Consider the following 21675-nt stretch of genomic DNA (forward strand, 5'->3'; position numbering starts at 1 on the left):
ATCCACACTTCGTTTTCAAAAGAAAAGAAATGTTGTTTGTTTATAAACAAGTGTTCACCTTCTTAAAAAAACAATTTTAGAATGAGGTTACATGAGAGGGCTTTAAGAAGAAAATTTTAATTTTATAGAAATAGGGCATAAGCAATATAGTAAATGTTTCACTAAACTATTTTTTTGTTTGCTTATTTGAGGATTATATAGAAAACAATCCGATATATCACCCTAAATCTGAGTTTCAGATTTTTCTGAACAAAGTTGAATACAAAGGACTTTATGACTGAGACTTTCTCTCTGGGGTATCTTAACTCTCTCAATAAGGGAGAATGCAAAAGAACTATCTGAATAAGAAAATCTATTTTCACCTAAGAGGTTTTTTAGGAATACCACATAAAAAGAACACTAAGGAAGCAAACTACTAGTAATGTAAATCTCTTTTTATTGGAACTTCATAATCTTTTTCAATGAAGAGGATTTCCTTTGTCACCCAGCAGGGTCCAGGAACTTCTTGGCTAGAATTCAGATATCCAGAGTTCTGGTTACCTACATCATCTATTCTTTATATAGTAGCTTACAAGCATCAAAGGCCACCCTCACCTGATGCTTGGCCGGATCTATGCCCTCCAAAATAGTCTTCATGTCCTCCTGCTTGTCCTGTGAAAGGAAAAAGAAGAACTCACGGATCTTATTCCAAAAAAGGAAATCACATTTGGCCATGAAGACCTTGTGACCAGTACTTCAGGTGCTGGGCTTTGTTGACTCAGGATCTTCAACTAAAAAGATTCTCATCTGTAGAGACCATAAGCTCATCAACAGAGTATGATTTTTTTAAGGGTATGATAATATGATTCTCTGCCAATATAACGTTAACGTAAACCTTAACATATGCAGATATAATTCTGCTAAATTTTTTGAACTCATGCCTTTGTCTCCAAGTACAACTAAAACCATAGAAAAAAGAGTAGTATCTTAATATCTAACCAAGGAAAATAATCAAATCGAAAGATCTGCAAATATCAGAAGCTGAGAGAAAAAGTAGGAAAAATACTGTAAAATTATTAAATAGTTCTATAGTACCTCCTCCCCCCATTATGAATGCACTTAGTGCTCACAGTTTTCAACCAAAACAGGAGACTTGAAAGAACTTGAGAGATGGAATATCTGTATTTTCTCTAGATCTCAATTCCAGACAGGGAGAAAATACCTGAAGATGACACAGGGAGATGGTTGAAGAAAGAGTAAGAAGCACTGCAATCACTGACCAGGGTCAACTATATCTCCAGATAAAAGAAATGTGGCCTAGAGAAGGCTTCACTCTAAGTCACTCCTACTTCCTACCCTGGATTATGTGCTTACCCTAAGGGGATGCATGCTACTATGGTAGAGATTTGGTGAGAAGGTATTCCGAGACAACTTTATGATTTGAAGAAGCTGACTGCTAAAGCTCACTTCTTCTCCCTCCTTCATCCCCATATGATTTTCAACAAAGATAAGGCCCATTTAGATATGAATAAATAAGCACAAAGCATCCAACACAGAACCTATTAAGAATTTCCTACAAAAATGGAAACAAAATTTTAGTCAAATATTCCCTTATACTTTCAAAAAAAAATTAAAGAGAATATGAACACTTTAAATAGTGGAACAAAGTGATATAACAGCAAGAGGAAACTTAAAAGTGAATTGGAAGAGCAGAATATACTAAGTAATGATGAAACCATGAAAACCACATTAGAAGCAGCAATAAGTATACAGAAAAAATAGTGACCTGGTGGATGGGGCTTAAGACAGAAACAATACAGAGGAAGAGGACAAAGAAATGAAAAGAATCAGACATAAAGATAAAGGAGATTCAATATATGGATAATAAATGTCTCAGAAAAAAAACATAATAGAAAAAAGTATTCAAGGTTGGAAAAAAAAAAAAACTGGAGACGGATGATGAGGAGGAGAAAGAAAAGGAGAGGGGAAAGAGGAAGAACTAAAATTTTCAAATAGAAAGCACTCACGGTTTTCCAGGAAAAACTATTATAAAATAATAAACACCAAGACACATCCTGGGGAAATCACAGAGGTTTAAGTGTAATAAAAGAATCTATGAAAATCCAGGCAAAAAAGGAAGTCACTTACACATAATGGGGAATATTCTAGCAGGTTTTGGCAATATTTAGTACCATAAGACAGCAGAATAAAGGGCTTGGAATTTTGAGGGAAAAAACCAAGTGATTCAATAATTTTATATATGGCTACATTCATTTATAAATACAACATACAGTAGTCTCAAAAACGCAAGCCCCTGTGAACTCCTTTTTTTTTTGGTGGAGGAAAGTAAATTCAAAACAAAATACCAATATTAGCTAGCCAAAAGGTGAGTCAAGTTGAGGAAACCAGCAATTCAGAGTCTACGTAATATGAAATCTAGTAAGGTAAACACTGAATCCATCTAAATATACAGTTAAAGTTCAACAACTTTGAGAAATATGGTCATAAAACAGAATGTAAATGTTATAAAATCATGACAATGTAATAATAAAATAACTCATGAAAATCCTATGATGGAAGACACACTAATCTCCTCTTTAGAATGGAGCCAGGGACTTCCTAGGTGGCGCAGTGATTAAGAATCTGCCTGCCAATGCAGGGGACACAGGTTCGAGTCCTGCTCTGGGAAGATTCCACATGCCTTGGAGCAACTAAGGCACACCCCTGAGGGCTGGGAGCCGGGAGAACTAAGCCCGTGCGCCACAACTATTGAGCCTGTGCTCTAGAGCCCGTGAGCCACAACTATTGAGCCCATGTGCTGCAACTATTGAAGCCCACGTGCCTAGGGTCCGTGCTCCACAACAAGAGAAGCCACTATAATGAGGAGCCCTGCACAACACAATGAAGAGTAGCCCCCGCTCGACTAGAGAAAGCCCGTGTGCGGCAATGAAGACCCAACGCAGCCAATAAATAAATAAAATAAATAAATAAATTTATTAAAAAAAAAAAAAGAATGGAGTCAGTAAATATTGTCTAAATATTTGATTTTTTTATTTTTATTTTATTTTATTTTATTTTTTGGCGCATGGGCTCAGTTGCTCCACGGCATGTGGGATCTTCCTGGAGCAAGGATCAAACCCGTGTCCTCTGCATTGGCAGGCGGATTCTTAACCACTGCGCCACCTAGGAAGCCCTTGATTTTTTTAAAAATCAGTTTTTTAAAAGAAATTAACAAAATATTTCAAAATTTGCATTTGTAAATGATGTCTGAATACTTTTCCAGGAAGTAACTTTATACTTGTGTTTTATATATTTCACCAAAACTTTGGGAACAATTAGTGAGCAGCTCATAGGGCTACTTGGAACACAGGGATTTTTTTTTAGATAAAAGAAACATGGGGACTATGATCAGAGATTAGAAAATTAAACCATAAAAAAAGGAAGAAAGGAAGGAAGGAAGGAAGACATAAGAAATCTAACTTATGTTAATGAGAATGCAAGAATCAGGAGACCTTGATTGTTAACAGAAGTATAGACTAGTTCAGCATTTTTAAACAATTTGGCAGCAGCTATCAAACTTTTAGATGGGGACCCTCTTATAACCACCAATTTCACTTCTAGGAATTTATCCCTATAGATATATTCACAAAAGTAGCAAAGATATATAAATGTGCAGTACCATTTGTAATATTTAAAAATTATAATAACCCAGATGTTTATGAATAAATAAATGGTTAATAAATTATATAGAACACTGGTTACCTGTGAAAAAGAATGAGAAATCTTAGGAATTGACAGAAAAATATATTAAAAAGAAAAAAGTTTCAGAACAGTATATGTGGTAACAAATCTATCCATATAAAAAAGACATACAGCCTACATACACAGAATATATATATGCTTGGGTATATAGAAATGTCTAGAAAGATACACAACATATTGCTTAAATTAAAAAAAAATCTTACAAAAGAGGATTTCTAATTCAAAGATTTAATATAGATAACAAACTGATCCTTTTGTTTCCTTTAAGCTAAGTCCATATCAAATCTAATTTCCAGGATTAAAAACCAGAGGGTGCTAATGTATCCATGTCCAAATCACCCAGTTTCCACTAGCTCAACTATTATAGGAAAATGCCCCCCAAAGTTGATTTGGCTGGTAGAATTTAGTCTAAGAAAAGCAACAAGGATCACAGAGCTTACTTTATGGTTAAATAGACCACTACAACATATTCAAGGAACCCAATTTACTCAATGCAGAAGTGCTTCAATTTTTATTCCAATGTAATAATAAACCTTTAAAAGCTATAATCAACTCTACAGAGAAAATGAGTATAGTAAAAACCAAAATTTTATTTCAGTAAGGAATTATACAAAACACTAAGCATTAATTAGAATATGTGTTTCTTTCAATATGTGACTTTCCGTCATACATATATAAAATATCTCCGGAAGGATACAAGAAATGAACAACACACTGCTAACAGAGAGGGAAACTGGGTGCCTATGGGACACTTTTATACTCTATGAATTTTGAACCATGTAAAGGTATTACCTATTTAAAAATAAGAAAAAATATAACTGATTTGCATAGGACCAACTATTACTTAATATGACAAAGACCCAGAATTAGCAACACTGTGTGCCCACCACACTTCTTTAGGTTGGTTCTATTTATTTTCTTTGATTTACTGTACCTAAAGCAGATTTATTATGACCATAGAGAAAGAAACCATGTCCTATGTGGTCCTTGGAAAAACCTCTCCGTCTTCCACCCCTATTTTCAAGGTGGCAAGCACCTTAAAGTAAAATGGTATTTCTAAATTCCTTGTCTCTCATTGAACATTAGCTGTGTATACCTGAAAGCCAAAGGTGACAAAACAATCCTAAAGAAAGGGAATTTTGAAAAGTTTGAAGGCATATAAGATGAGAAGAAGAGGATGTAACAAAAGTTTATTCTGCTACTTGGAATAAAGTTTAACTGAAGGAAAAGAAGAATAAATTTATAATTGAACTATTCCAAAGATAACTGGAGATATTTTATTCTTAAGGAAATAGTTAAAATAAAAATCCATGTCAAGGAAACTCTTCCTACTTCTTTGACGGTATTTAAGTAGGATAAAATATCTGATAGTGAAAAGATAGGATGGGAGAGATAATGATTTAGCATTATAATGCCAAATTATTCTTTAGTGGGGTGGCCTTACCAAGTTATTGTGTCTTCTAGGGATTAGTAACTTTTATCTATTAAAATATAATAAGCTAAATCTGCTATTTATTAATTATAAATAACACCCAATGTTAAGTAACTTAAGATACATTTAATATACCCAAAGATTTTAAGAGAATAATTTGTGTAACATATCACTTTTATTAATTATGACTCACGCCTTAAAATTTCATTTTCTTCAAGGATCCCATAGCACTTTACACATTCTTGGGCTAAGCAATCATCTAGTTCATCTAATATCTCCAAACAGTGGCTGGTTAACTTGTTCTCTAAAAATCATAAAATTAGATTTCTTAAGCCATGTCATTTAAAGATCTTCTGGTCCAAACCCCTCATAAAAAAAAAAGGAAAGGGGCGAGATGAGGAAGAAAAACAAAAGAAGCCTAGGGAATCCAACTGATTTGCCCCAGGACACCCAGCAGAGCCAAAGAAAGAATATTTACATGACTCAGGTAAAATAGTCCAGAAAATAATACTAGATTTCATTTTACAGGTGAGAATATTGAGGCAACTATTTACTTATAGATCAGTGATTTGATGGCTATAATGAAAATTCAGGTGTCTTATCTAATGTTCAGTAGCATCTCTAATGTTGAATTCTTTCTAAATAACTAAGTGTAGCCTTTGTCACTCATTAGCCCTCCATTCAAATATAGGATTACAGAATGCATTCCTCAGGTATTTCTTCCTTTTAGTAGATTTATTTTCAAATAGCAATGCAGGCCTGTAACCTGCAAAAGTGGGACATAAAAAAATCTTTACATGAACACAACTAGAATGTTGTGTCTTCTCTAATATCTATGTCAGTTGCTTATTATGGGAAATACTATCTGAGTTCCTATTCTACAAATGAAAGGCCAAGGAGCTAGAGACAAGAAGGAATACTAATTTAATGGAATCTATATATCACTCTCCCTATCCAACCTTAGCTTTGCTGGCAAATACAGGTGAAGGAAATTCCATAGATGACAAATATTTCTTTTATGTTAACAAACGTATCGAAGTTTTAGTGGTGAAATTAACATGCCATGATGAAAAGAGAAAGATTCCAGCATCTTCACAAATGGTTTGAAAAAACATAAACACCATCAAATCAAAGCAAGTACTAGGGATGTATTATACAACATGATAAATGTAATTAACACTGCTGTATGTTATATATGAAAGTTGTTTAGAGAGCAAATCCTAAGAGATCTCATGACAAGGAATAAATTTTTTTCTATTTCTTTAATTTTGTATCTATATGAAATGATAGATGTTCACTAAATTTATTGTAATAATCACAAGTTAAACTTATACAGTGCTGTATGTCAACTGTATCTTAATAAACCTGGAAGAAAAAATAAAATAAAAATAAAACACAACAAAAACTCCTATTTTATATATATAAAAATATATATATTTTCTTAAACAGAATATATATATATATTTTTTTTTTTTTCTTAAACAGAAAAACAAAACAACGCTGACATGTTAACAAACACAGTGTTGCCTTCTAAACATACTATCATTAGAGCCTTTGGAAACTGACCTAATGCAGTCCTCTTTCATAGACATGGATCATCTCTATAACAACAAAATGGTTGGGCATGGAAGCCAGGAAAACACAGACAACAAAGTAAGTCAAAATTAAAAGCAAGCAAGAGAAAAAAAGAAAGAAGCAGAGTAGTGTTTTACAATCCAAATTATACTGTTAAATAGTTAACTATGTAAATTCTTCATCTTAACATAAAAGTAATAGTGAAGAGGGGGCTAGAGGACTGTGGCAAAAGAAATCAAGCCATATAAGTGCTTTAGCTGAAGTAAGCTATCAAGGTACGAATAAGAATGAAATATTAAAACTCTGCTTTCTAGTCTAAAGACAAATAACTGGGAAGAATGGCCTAGAGTAATAATTATACGGGACACCAGGACAGTGATGCTTAGACTATAGAACTGAATCAACTTCAGTTTTTGTTTTTTTAATATTGCAGATGTCAATTTTATTTTTACTTATTTATTTTTTTGGCCACACTGCATGGCGTGCGGGCAGGATCTTAGTTCCCCGACCAGGGATCAAACCCATGCCCCACCGCAGTGGAAGCACAGAGTCCTCCTAACCACTGGACTGCCAGGGAAGTCCCTCAACTTGTTTTTAAATGGTGTTTATTGGTTATTTCTGGTCAAGCAGTTCAGTAACAAATTTGTAAGGATACTGATAGTATATTCCTTTTCAGAGAAACAAAATTAGTTTCCAAAGGCAGGTTTCTTTTTTCCTTTTTTTAAAATTTCTTTTAGATTTTAAGTATACTACAGAATGCTAATGTGCTTTAATACAAACTTTCTCATAATGCGTTTACATCATATTATACCTGTAATCCCATCAAATACTAAAAACAAATTTGGGCCCAATAAACAAAAGATGCTATGCAGAGAAAGCAAGCACATAAAGGAATAATCTTTATTTCAGCATATGATTCCCATTACAGTGGTAACAAGAGGTGCAAACAGCAGGAAGATATGGATTACGTGATTTGTTCAAGGTTCTCTGCTTACTGAGTAGTTAAAATGGTTTTGCATGTTAAATAGGAAGAATTTTCAAAAAACTCTGGAACTAATGGACAATTTTAAAATTTCATTTAATTTTTGATTTCCAAAAGGAACATGTTAAGTGGCTTATTTAAGAATACTAACCTAAGGCTTCCTGACTTCAAACTATCCTACAAGGCCATAGTGATCAAGACAGTATGGTACTGGCACAAAAACAGAAAGGAAGATCAATGGAATAGAATAGAGAACTCAGAAGTAAGCCCAAACACATATGGGCACCTTATCTTTGACAAAGGAGGCACGAATATACAATGGAAAAAAGACAGCCTCTTCAATTAAGTGGTGCTGGGAAAATTGGACAGCCACATGTAAAAGAATGAAATTAGAACACCTCCTAACACCATACACAAAAATAAACTCCAAATGGATTAAAGACATACATGTAAGGCCAGACACTATAAAACTCCTAGAGGAAAACATAGGCAGAACACTCTATGACATACATCAAAGCAAGATCCTTTATGACCCACCTCCTAGAATCATGGAAATAAAAATCAAGAATAAACAAATGGGACCTCATGAAACTTAAAAGCTTTTGCACAGCAAAAGAAACCATAAACAAGACTAGAAGGCAACCCTCAGAATGGGAAAAAATAGTGGCCTACGAAACAACGGACAAAGGATTAACTTCCAAAATATACAAACAGCTCATGCAGCTTAATACCAAAAAAGCAAATAACCCAATCCACAAGTGGACAGAAGACCTAAATAGACATTTCTCCAAAGAAGACGTGCAGATGGCCAACAAACACATGAAAAGATGCTCAACCTCACTCATCATCAGAGAAATGCAAGTCAAAGCCACAATGAGGCATCACCTCACACCGATCAGAATGGCCATCATCACAAAATCTGGAAACAACAAATGATGGAGAGGGTGTGGAGAAAAGGGAACTCTCCTGCACTGTTGGTGAGAATGTAAGTTGGTACAGCCACTATGGAAAACAATTTGGAGGTTCCTTAAAAAACTACAAATAAACTACCATATGATCCAGTAATCCCACTACTGGGCATATACCCAAAGAAAACCATAATCCCAAAAGAAACATGTACCATAATGTTTATTGCAGCACTATTTACAATAGCCAGGACATGGAAGCAACCTAAATGCCCATCAACAAATGAATGGATAAAGAAGATGTGGCATATATATACAATGGAATATTACTCAGCTATAAAAAGGGATGAGATGGAGCTATATGTTATGAGGTGGATAGACCTAGAATCTGTCATACACAGAGTGAAGTAAGTCAGAAAGAGAAAGACAAATATTGTATGTTAACTCACAAATACGGAATCTAAAAATGGTACTGATGAACTCAGTGACAAGAATAAGGATGCAGATGCAGAGAACGGACTGGAGAACTCGAGGTTTGGGAGGGGGCGGGGGGTGAAGGGGAAGCTGAGACAAAGCGAGAGAGTAGCACAGACATATATATACTACCAACTGTAAAACAGATAGCCAGTGGGAAGTTGTTGTATAACAAAGGGAGTCCAACTCGAGGATGGAAGATGCCTTAGAGGACTGGGAAGGGGAGGATGGGGGGGACTCGAGGGAGGGTGGGGGGGGAGTAGAGGGAGGGAGGGAATATGGGGATATGTGTATAAAAACAGATGATTGAACTTGGTGTACCCCCCCCAAAAAATAATAAATAAATAAATAAAATTAAAAAAAAAAAAGAATACTAACCTAGTCCAAAGGTTTTTAATAGATTATTCAAATTTATGCAATTATTACAAAATTATACAAGTTACATATCAATCCACAACTTTCTAAATATGATGGATATTCTCTTTTTTTTATTCTTACTGGAAGTATCTATAAATATTTTTCATTTTAAATATTTTTAAAGCATGAAAAAATAAAATTTCAAATAACTAAGTTTCAAATGACAACATGCACATATATTGAGGATCTACCTGAAAGTGCTCAAGTATACCATCAGTTCTGGCTATGCATTTTTAAAAAAGCATTAAATAAGAAATTATCGAGATTTCCTTTAAAACTAAGTTCTAAAGTGTATCTACTACACATGTAGAATGAAAAGCCTTAAAACCTCTCAGTTTTATCTCAGGAAAAAATATAAGAAATCGAAACTGTTGCGTTACATTTTTATAAAATTGTAATTAATATCCTAACTGATTCTGGTACAGAATATTTTAAAAAATGAGAGACAACAGCTTTTAAGCTCCTTTAAAAAATATATAATAACAAAGCCTTGAACTGTGGCAAAAGTTAAGCTCTAAAAATCTAACAAAGCATAGGGGTTTGGTCCACATTGTTTTCAAAGGTTGACTTGTGCGTTCTTATTTAAAACTGAAGGTAAAAATAGTTCCCCCCCAAATGAAGGTTTCTCAGCTAGCCCACAAAAACAAACAAACAAACAAACAAAACTAACTTTAACAACCAAACCTAGACATCAAGAATACATCTACGGGATGCCAGAAATGGAATACACCTCCACTCCACGCAATGGGAGTGTAGAATCTTCCAATTCCAAACTACTGGAGGAAATTACTACAGTCCTAAACAGATACCAGGAGGTCACAGAAAAGATTGAAGGAAAAGAAAATTACTATTGCCTTTTTAGGTGCAATTAGCAAGAATTATCAGTCATTTTTTCCTCAGGACTCAGACAGATCTGCCTGTTTTATTCATTTCTTGCTTTTGACTAGGTCTTTTGTTTCCTGCCTCTGGCTTATAGTAAAGCCTGAAATTATTTATAGGTTTTAAATATCAAACTTACTATGCTTTTCCATACATTCCACATTTTCTATAAAGAACAAGAATTGCTTTTTATAATCAGGAAAATAACTAATATTAAAATTGAAATATCTCTCCACAGACAGCAAAAGCATGAAACAGGAATATTTTTTAAAGTGGAAAATTAATATATGAGATAACGCTAAAGGAGAAAAAAAGAAAAAGTTATGCACATGAAATTATTAAATCTAACAGTATTTACAACAGAGAAAAATAAAAAGCAAGTCAAAAGTTCAATAATAAGTGAATGATTATGGCTCATTAACTTGGTGGAATAATATGCACAAGTTATAAATATAAAGAATATGTAGCAATATGGAAAAGATTGATAGAACACACAGCTGGAAAACAGAAAACAACTGTACTATACTATGATTATAATTACATGTAAATATGAACACAAAGATGGTTTGCAAAATAAAAAAACAATTATATTAGAATAACAGTAGTACCTTTGTACTTAAGATAAATATTTATCTGAGCTGTTTTTTAATCTTATATTTTTGAATGTAAAACAGTATGGTAAATTCAAGTCTTTCAATCTGCTTATTTAATGAAATTCTTCTAAGGAACTTGAAATCACAATTTACCTAATTTCAGAAGACTATAAAAATAAAACCTTTAAAAATATTTCACAACAAAATTTTAACTCTGTCAAAATCAGTAAGGTTTTGCTTTACTTTAAAGTGCATTTAACAGATAATTCCTCTTTTTCCTATTTATTCAATAATATGTTTAGAAGAACTAGCAAACAAGTCAAGAAAGTGACTTTGCTATGGAAAAATGAAAGAAGAAAGAATTTTGATAAGAATTCAGAGGATAAGAGTATTATATTTTGCTTATAGTATCTAAGCTTTTATGCTCTACCCTATTTAAGTGATGAAATACTTCAATTATTAATTTTTATAGATGACCCAAAGCAACGCTAAAAAAAGGAATGAGATAAAGGAAGAGGGCAGAAGATTAAGACCTACTTACATAAGTCATAATTTTCAAACAAAAAAAGTACACCTCTTAGAAATTCTAACTGGCAGATCCCAATTAATAAGAATGAATGCTAATGTTATCATTACAATGTTTATTAGTAGTAGAAATGATGATAAATAAATAGCATAATTACACTATATACTTAGTCAATAATTATTTTCCAACAATGTTCTCAGGTATTTTGGGGGGAATGTCTATTATTGGATATGGTTTAAAAGACAACACTTGCAACAGTTTTTTCTAAATAACTGAAATTAATACAGTTGATTCTCTACACCATTTATAACTATGTGTCTCAGATTTTTAAGAAATTCATCAGGGAATTCTGGGAGAAACTCTAGAAAGCAGTTTAAAATACTCTCACAAAATAAAAACTGCTCAAAGCAAGCATTTCAGCAAGAAGCACAAACCTTTAAGTGGGATACTATTTACAATTTCCCATAGTTGTAAGGATTATTACACATATGAACCTGTCATCTAATTTGAAACTTTGAAAAGCCAAAATAGAAGACATGAAAAGAAAAGAGAATGAAATGCTGTAATAATGTTGTTAGGAAGATGATAGTAGTTTTATTTTAAATGTCTAAATAATTAGAAATACAAAAGAAATCACAGTGATTTGACAGGTTATTCTATTCCATGAACATCATTGAATTTATATGTCTAATAAAGGGCAGTTAAAAAGGTTCAGGAATGGGCTTCCTAGGTGGCGCAGTGGTTAAGAATCCGCCTGCCAATGCAGAGGACATGGGTTCGATCCCTGCTCCAGGAAGATCCCACATGCCACTAAGCCCGTGTGCCAAAAAAAAAAAGGTTCAGGAATGTCAAATGGGACTAGGGTGAGAGGAAGAAAGAAACAAATGGTTTTACCTAGGAAAAGAAACAGTATGCCCTTTTAGAAACTATTTTCAAATACATTTAATAATACATTTAATAAATGCAACAACTAGAACAAATAGCCAAACTTTTAAAAGTTATTTTATACAAAGCATGCAAACTATTGATCTTCTTTACTAGTGTTTCATAAATGTTAAAAATAAATGAGTATTAACATTCACACAAAAATATTTGAAATTAAAAATATCTTACTAAATCAGCCCCTGCTTGAAGTAAAACATCTGCAACATCTGTGTGTCCATTTTCACAAGCGTAGGTTAAGGCTGTGTCTCCTGTTGCTGTTGTAGCATGAACGTTAGCACCTGGCAAAGAAAAAAATTACACATTTACTTTGTGAATTTTAAAATTATATTAGATAGTTCAATTTTATAATTTGGTGAAACTCGTAAACTCTAAATATGAAAATATCAGAATGTATTTTAAGAATCCTAATTTTCCTTTGTCTTGAAAAAATACTTTTAGCCACACAGAAAGGAACTATACCAAATGATTAAAAAATACAATAACCTGCCTATACATTCCCAGTAAGATACACCCTAAGAAATAAAAGAGCTGCTAAAACAAAAAATATCAAACAGTTTTCAGAAATCAAATTGATGGTAGTTTTGGTTTGTATTCTGAGACAGTTCTATGGGTATTGTGGAAAAAATCAAATGAGTAATCCTTTGGTGAGTGAAATTCTGGGCATGGTTGAGAGAAAACACAGATAAAAGATTGCTGAAGTTAAGTAAAACCGTATGGTTCTGAATTGAAAGTACTGACATGAATTCATGTTGTAAGAAAAATATTTCCTAATTCTGACCAACTAAAAAGGCCTAGAGACAATGAAAGACCAAGCAGAAATAGCATCTCTAGCTAAGACTGTAGTCTCTAAGTACCATATCCTACTAAATGAAATTAGGGCTTCTTAGAGAAATAATTGGTCCCAAGACTGGAGCAGAATCTGTATAAGATGGGCCTGCAACACCTTGCCATATCAAAAAGCAAGGAAACAGAAACTATACTGAGGTCACACCAAAAGGATTTAGGAGCTAAACTTATTGACCGAAGATAGTGAAACTGTCTCATCTTTCAACAATTTTTACATCGAAAACAATGAGGACTATGATAGAGTAAAAGCCATCATATATGTTTAAATCTAGAAGTTCAAAATGATGTTCAAATCAAAACCCAAAAAAACCACTTCATTGGTTACCAGTGAAGGATACTAGGGGTTGATCTCATTTGGGGAGGGGGAGGGGGAATAATCAAACAATTTATACTACTGTTCCTATATGATTTATACCTAATAGTAACCAAATAGTTGATGAAGGGAAGTTTCTCTTTAGAGATATATTTCTGTTAATAACCAAGGAAGGAATAATAGAATTTAGAATATTACCACTTTGCAACCCCTAATGAATTAATGGATATAAGCAATGATCATCACTGTCTAATAATATTACAAAAAGAGAGACAATCAGACATTTACTACCTCCTGAAGAAAGTACACAAATACTACCTATGAAGTAGTCTTTAAAACAAAACAAAACAAAACAAAAGTCATACCTGAATTCAATCAAGTCTCTAGATCTAAGTACTACTTTATAGGAAATCCAAGGGACAGAAAAACAAGTTAAATGAAATCATGGAGGTGCAATTATCAAATCCATACTCTGGGAAGCCTAAAGGATAAACATTTCATGTCTTCAACCAAAACTTGCAAGGGAAAAGAAAAGAAAGGTGGATGAAGAGCCCATAAATTAAAGACACTTAAGGGAAGTATTGATCAAGAGTTACTGTATGAACTTTATTTGAATCCTAATTCAAAAAAGTCATTAAGAGAAAAGGGAACCTTCCTGCACTGTTGGTGGGAATGTAAGTTGGTACAGCCACTATGGAAAGCAGTTTGGAGGTTCCTCAAAAAACTAAAAATGGAACTACCATATGACCCAGCAATCCCACTACTGGGCATATACCCAGAGAAAACCATAATCCAAAAAAAAAACATGTACCATAATGTTCACTGCAGCACTATTTACAATAGGTAGGACATGGAAGCAACCTAAATGTCCATCAACAGATGAATGGATAAAGAAGATGTGGCACATATACACAATGGAATATTAGCCATAAAAAAGAATGAAATTGAGTTATTTGTAGTGAGGTGGATAGACCTAGAGTCTGTCATACAGAGTGAAGTAAGCCAGAAAGAGAAAAACAAATACCGTATACTAACTCATATATATGGAATCTAAAAAATGGTACTGATGAATCCAGTGACAGGGCAAGAATAAAGATGCAGATGCAGAGAATGGACTGGAGGACATGGGTTTGCGGGGGGCGGGGCATGAAGGGGAAGCTGGGATGAAGTGAAAGAGTAGCATTGACATATATACACTACCAACTGTAAAACAGCTAGTGGGAAGTTGCTGCATAACAAAGGCAGATAAACTCGATGATGGGTGATGACTTGGCCAGGATAGGGAGGGTGGCAGGGAGTCGAGGGAGGCAGGGGATATGGGGATATATGTATAAATACAGCTGATTCCCTTTGGTGTACCTCAAAAACTGGCACAACCGTGTAAAGCAATTATATTCCAATAAAGAACTTAAAAAAAATCTAATTAGAGACATGCTATGTCGTATCCATAAAAAAAAAGTCACTAAACACACACATACACATTTATAAGACTATCAGGAAAATATGAAAATTGCTTGGATACTTAATGACACCAAAGAATTAATATTTTAAAATTTTAGGTAAGAAAATGGTATTGGGACTTCCCTGGTGGTGCAGTGGTTGAGAATCCACCTGCCAATGGAGGGGACATGGGTTCAATCCCTAGTCCAGGAAGATCCCACATACCACAGAGCAACTAAGCCCATGTGCCACAACTACTGAGCCCACATGCTGCAACTACTGAAGCTCGCGCACCTAGAGCCCGTGTTCCACAACAAGAGAAGCCACCGCAATGTGAAGCCTGCACACTGCAACAAAGAGTAGCCCCCACTCGCCACAACTAGAGAAAGCCCACAAGCAGCAATGAGGACCCAGTGTAGCCAAAAAAAAGAAGAAAGAAAAAAAAAAAAAAAGTGACGCTCAAGCCCTGGAGACAGTTCTGGAAACTACCTACTTTAAATTAGCAAAAGTAGCTAAATATGAGAATCAATGGTGATGCAATAGAAAAAAACAATGCCACTAAGTTTGAATATCAGCCTTGTCACATATTAGCTTGATTTGCTTAGGGATGCTACGTAACATGATTGTACATGAGTTTCTATATCTATAAGATGTGTGCAATATTTCTTACTAAACCAGTGGCCAGTGGTAATTAACAGAGTTAACACATGAGCTGAGCAGAATGTCTGGTATTCAGTGATTTCTTAGTTAACGTTATTTATTGCTTCTTTTAAAAGCCCCTTAACAATACCTTGACTACTTAGAGGGATGTGGGAAGAATGAAGACTGATAAGCATTGGTAAAGAAAGACTCTTGAATGGGACATAGACAATTACATAAAATAATGAGGGAACAATGACTGCATAATGCACATATAAATACTAACTACAGCAAATAACAGTATTTGAGTCAAGGAAGAGGTCAGCCTGTAAGGTGGATTGTGCATTGGTTCAAGATCTAAACAATCACCCAAACCATTAATAATCTGGATTAAGAAATTATTTCAGTAGTAATCCAAAGCAATAATTGATGCTGGGCTATAACCAAATTAATATTAACAGTGAAAGCCCAAAAAGGATGAATAAAGTTTTGCTAAATATTTTATTTTCCTTTATATATTAATTTCTTTATATTTCAAGTTTAAACAATTTATTAGATATGGATAAAAATTTTTATATTATTTCTAAAGGATATATAAAAGTTTACATTTATCTGGATCAATTTTTTCTGATATATTCTTAACTTGCTCTATATAAAACTACAAATATTCTATGTAAAAATACCTATTTCTTATTACTCCTTAACAATACATAAAGCACAGATTATTTTAAAATTAAATACTTCTGCCAAAAAAAAATTCCCACTTGTTTGTTCATTCTTTCTTTCTATTTTTTTTGGAAAGTCAGAAATGTCAAGAAATGAACAGGCTTAAGGGTATCAGATTATAGCCTCTGTGTCATCCCCACCTCCTCTTACTAACAGACACTAGGAGGAACTAACTTCTCTCCTCCAGAAGCCACAAACCACTCAATGGAAAGAGAAGGTAAATGGGAAGCCTTACAGTAACTAAGTAAGCATTAATAATTCTAAGAAAACATTTTTAAAAAATGACATTTTTGGAGATTTAAAAGCCTAAGAAGAGAGTTAAACTGTGGAGCTGTCTTTCAAATTCTGTAGAAATGAAAAAGTTATGGGGACTTCACTGGTGGCACAGTGGTTAAGAATCCGCCTGCCAATGTAGGGGACATGGGTTTGATCCCTGGTCTGGGAAGATCCCACATGCCACAGAGCAACTAAGCCCATGCACCACAACTATGGAGCCTGCACTCTAGAGCCCTCAAGCCACAACTACTGAGCCCACAAACCACAACTACTGAAACCCATGCACCTAGAGCCCATGCTCCGCAAAAAGAGAACCCCACGCAATAAGAGAACCCTGCACACCGCAATGAAGAGTAGCCCCCGCCCTCCATAACGGAGAGTAGCCCCCACTCTCTGCAACTACAGAAAGTCCTGCGTGCAGCAACAAAGACCCAAGGCAGCCAATAATAAATAAATAAATAATTTTTTTTTAAAAAGTTATGGTTAATTGTTAAAGTTGTGAAAGCAATAATAAAAAGTCTTTTCTAAAAGGCGTTTTTAAAGCCACATACCAGCAGCTAGTAAATATTTAACCAACTCCAGGTGTCCCTCCTGAGAAGCCTCCATCAGAGGTGTGGAGCAGCCAAGTTCTATGTCAGCCCCTGCCTTAATCAAGAAGTCTGCAACTTCAGAAAATCCTCCACAGCAAGCCAACGTCAGAGCAGTTTCTTGGGTTTCTTCTGTCTGAGCATTTATATTTGCTCCTGGGGAAAGCATAAAAGTAGATAAAGCTAGTTACAAAAGACTACAATAAAGTGTCCTGATTTGTGATAATTATCTCTTCTCTGCTTCTGGGGTTCCTTCCAGGGTGTTGATAATTTATCACCAATGCAAAAAATATCTTAGTTGTAGTAAACTTCAGGGATACTGACACAAAAATCCAAAGGAAATTGATTTTTGTATTAAAGAAGTAAAACTATGTTACCTTGTGCTAAGAGTAGTGCAACCATCTCTTCATGTCCTTCCCGAGCAGCTTCCATCAAAGGAGTGTATCCTTCATCATTAACTTCTTCAAGATTTGCTCCCCTTTCAATAAGCAGAGCTGCCAATTCAACATGTCCTCCACAGGCAGCTAGCGTTAACGGAGACTCAAATGAATCTGCAGGCATATTCACTTGAGCACCACTATCCAAAAGCAAACGTGCTACCTCTACGTGTCCATCCTGCAGATTTTCAGAAGCAAAACAAGAAGAAAGGAATTTTTGTTTTGTTTTGATATTTTTTAAGTTGGAGAAGAAAAGTAAGAGATTGAGTAAAGACAAGAGGAAAAAAGGAGAGGCTGCTTAGATGCATACATATTATCATGCCCATATGAGCAATTTTTGAGGTCTCTCTTATCAAAAGTCCATTAAAATTATTTTACCTTACTTTTAAGCAAGCCCAAAATTTTCCACAAGAATCAGACTTGTGACATACAGTTACAATTCTAGATAATTTTGAATTTCCACATTCTTTGAAGTTCAAAAAACTGTTAAATCCATAGTCAACAATAACTCGAAATAATTACTGTTTATACTCATAGCCAGGGTCAAAAATAGCTATAGCCTCAAACTTAGGTGTCATGTTTAAGTGTAGAAACTGTGTTAGATCTATTTAAGAAACAAAGACTTGGCAAAAAAATAACACAACAAATTCTATGAAGTCATTACCTCTTGGGATTTATGTCACCAAGGTAAATCCCTGTGGACTGATACTATCCTGTGGTATGTTATTCTTTATTTCAAAAATGACCCAAATATTGCTAATGAAAAGTAGACTTGAGGACAAAAATAAGGTTTTATAAGGTAGGGTAATTCTTTTACTAAAGAATTAATTAAAAAGAAATTTTAATTAAACATTAGGTTTCAGTATCCATCTAGAGTTTAATTATACTTAACTAAATGACTAATTTAGCTGTAATCACTTTTGACATGATGTCAAAAACAAATGACTTCACATTAAAATTTTAGTTTTATTAATACTTCAAATATATGTAAAGTAAAACATTTTAACCAAACTCCTGTATTATTTGGTGTTTGAGATAAAAATCTAATTGAAAAGAAAATAAGGGTGTCCACAGGTCAGGGAACTACTATTGCACCCAGCTTCTCTAGGTTCCCAAGAAATTGTTTTGCTTGAATTTACTTTAATTTTTGAAGATTCTTTATATACTCTGAACATACCCTGAGTACAGACCTTAAGAGAGGAACTGTACCAAGCACTTTTTTAATATTAATGCATAATATTATTTCTAACAAAGGAAAAAAGAATAAGAAAATAAGAAATTAAAAAAAGAATAATCTATGCTTAAAGGCCTAATATCATTATTAGAATTCTTTGCTAATTCTAAGACTTCAGTCTTAGACATTGAGCAGTACGTGGGACTGGATTTACTCTCCTATCATAAACAACTATAAAAATTGGGAAAAATAGATAAAATAACTGGAGGCACTGGACAGCAACCAAGCTAGGGCTAGGGTTATGATCACTGAAGAAGGGAGCAGATGAGATGAGCCCTTCATTTACTCTAACTTTTTCTCTTTGGGCATCTTCCAAACCAGGGCCCAAGTAAATATATCCTAAATAAAGAGTGAATATCTTTAGGACCAAAGAGTAAAGACCTATGAGTAAAAGTGACACTGAAATTAAGTATCAAAAGGATCAGGATGATTCACTGGTAATTTAACTGCCTGCCACAACAGAATTTAACGGTCTTAAAAGGAGGACAGGATAATCCAGGGCCTTGAAAAGGGATCATCCACAGCATATGGACACACACACACACACCACCCACACAGTTTTCTCAATGAACTAATTTATTTGGTTGTGCCAGGTCTTAGTTGTGGCACGTGTGCTCCTTAGTTGCAGCCAGCGGGCTCCTTAGTTGTGGCTCACTAGCTCCTTAGTTGCAGCATGCCAGCTCCTTAGCTGTGGCATGTGGGATTCCCTGACCAGGGATCGAACCTGGGCCCCCTGCATTGGGAGCACAGAGTCTTAACCACTGCGCCACCAGGGAAGTCCCAAAAATTACTAGACATATTAAGAGGCAAGAAAAAGTGACCGATCATCAAGATATAAAATAATAAAAGTTGACCCAGAAGTGAATCAAATATAGGAGCTAGAAGAAAAGAACTTCAAAATAACTACTAGATATATTAAAGAAAATAGAAGGAAAAAAATTGAGAAAATGAATGAGAAGAGGGTAAGGAAAAAAGGTGCACGTACCAAAACAACAGAGTTCCAAAATGTGGGAGGAAAAGTGAAATAACCAGAAGAAGAAACAGATAAATCCACAAGTATAGTTGGCAATTTCAACACCCCCTCTCAATAACTGTTAGAACAACTAGAAAGAAATCAGAAAGGATGTAGAAGAACTCCACTATCTGTCAACAGGACGTAATAGAATGTTCCACCAACCAAAAGCAGAATATACATTCTTTTCAAATGCCCATGGAATATATATACACATCCTGACTGTAAAACAAACCTCAAGAATTAAAGAACTGAAATCACACACAGTGTGTTCTCTGCCTGGAATATAATCAAAGGACCTACCTGGTGGTCCAGTGGTTGGAAATCTGCCTTCCAATGCAGGGTGTGTGGGTTCAATCCCTGGTCGGGGAACTAAGATCCCACATGCCTCGGGGAAACTAAGCCCTCACATGCCACAACTACTGAGCCCACACTCTAGAGCCCATGCACCACAACTAGAGAACCCATGTGCCACAACTAGAGAGAAACCTGCGCACTGCCAGGAAGAGTCCCGCGCACCACCGCGAAAGATCCTGCATGCCACAACTAGGACCCAACACAGCCAAATAAATAGATAAATAAATAAATATTTTAAAAATATGATAAGTAAATGTAAAAAAAAAAAGAATGTAATCAAACTAGAAATCATTAACAGAGAGACAAGAAAATTTTCAAACATTCAAATGTTTAAAACTGAACACACTGAAAGAGAATAACACATACTCCAATAAAAATTAATTTAAAAAAAAGAGAATAACAGAATACCCATCTAATCAACCCACAGACTCATGAAAAATAATGAATGGCCGTTGTATTAAGCCACTACGTTTTGAATGATGTGTTACCCGGTAATATACAATTGGAATTAACATAGGTAAAAATGTGCTCTACTTAATCACATCTCAAAAAACATCTGTACTTTCACATAATTTTCTTGTCATTAAACCTGTCTTAAAAACTCAGGTTGCTCTGATTTCTTTGAATTTGATGTATGCTTTGTAGACACACATATATCTATGATATCTAAGTGCTTACACATGTAGAAGAAAAATGGTTCCTGGAATGATCTATGACCAAATATGTTGGAAACATTTTTGGAATCCAGCACTGTTTTATCAACAAAATAATAATTTGCTAAGTAATATCCTTTGAAACATATTTATTTTGAAAATTTGTACTGTCAACAGAAAATTTACATTAAATAGGTTTTGCAACTGTTAGTAAAAAATTATCAGCATATGTAAAATATTTCATTTTTTACTGTCAAAATTTTTTCTATGATTTTTCTAACAAATATTGCTATTTTTTAAACCTGGCTGAAATAAGAGTCAGGGTAATGTTAGCAGCAAAAGCACTCAGCTGAAAAAAGAAGACCTAGACTTAGAAAGGGCTACCATGTACTGTTGCACAACCTATACAATTGATCGTGGTGGGCCTAGGACTCTTACATCTGCTATCTAATTATCTAACTGCGTGATTTGAGACAAGATTATCCAATTTCTTTGTTTCTCAGTTCTCTCAGTTATGAAATAAAGAGTCTGATCTAAAGTTCTAAACCTAAAGATTTTACATTGACAGCATTAAAGGTACTATTTCTCTTTGATACAAAATGCTTGGATGATAAATCTGATTCCAGGTTATCCTGGAAAGAAGCAAATAAATGCTTTATAAGTTATCCATAGATTGTATTAGTCAA

At 34.3% G+C, this 21675-nt stretch overlaps 1 protein-coding gene across 15 annotated transcripts in view; it reads right to left on the reverse strand.

Annotated features, from left to right (window-relative positions):
- Nucleotides 1–21675, reverse strand: part of ANKHD1 (ankyrin repeat and KH domain containing 1) — a 118030-nt gene that overhangs the window by 57649 nt on the left and 38706 nt on the right. For 9 of the 15 annotated variants that reach the window (XM_057733314.1, XM_057733250.1, XM_057733308.1 and 6 more), the window contains exons 8-11: nt 17674–17911; nt 17261–17452; nt 12638–12747; nt 595–651 (exon numbers count right to left, since the gene is read on the reverse strand). In XM_057733314.1, coding sequence (XP_057589297.1) covers nt 595–651; nt 12638–12747; nt 17261–17452; nt 17674–17911 — 597 coding nt within the window. Of the gene's footprint in view, nt 1–562; nt 652–12637; nt 12748–17260; nt 17453–17673; nt 17912–21675 lie in introns of those variants that run through there. The other 6 variants (XM_057733321.1, XM_057733272.1, XM_057733263.1 and 3 more) reach the window with 2 other exon arrangements.

The sequence above is a fragment of the Hippopotamus amphibius genome, chromosome 1 (genome assembly GCF_030028045.1).
Source record: "Hippopotamus amphibius kiboko isolate mHipAmp2 chromosome 1, mHipAmp2.hap2, whole genome shotgun sequence".
In the NCBI taxonomy this organism is placed as follows: Eukaryota; Metazoa; Chordata; class Mammalia; order Artiodactyla; family Hippopotamidae; genus Hippopotamus; species Hippopotamus amphibius.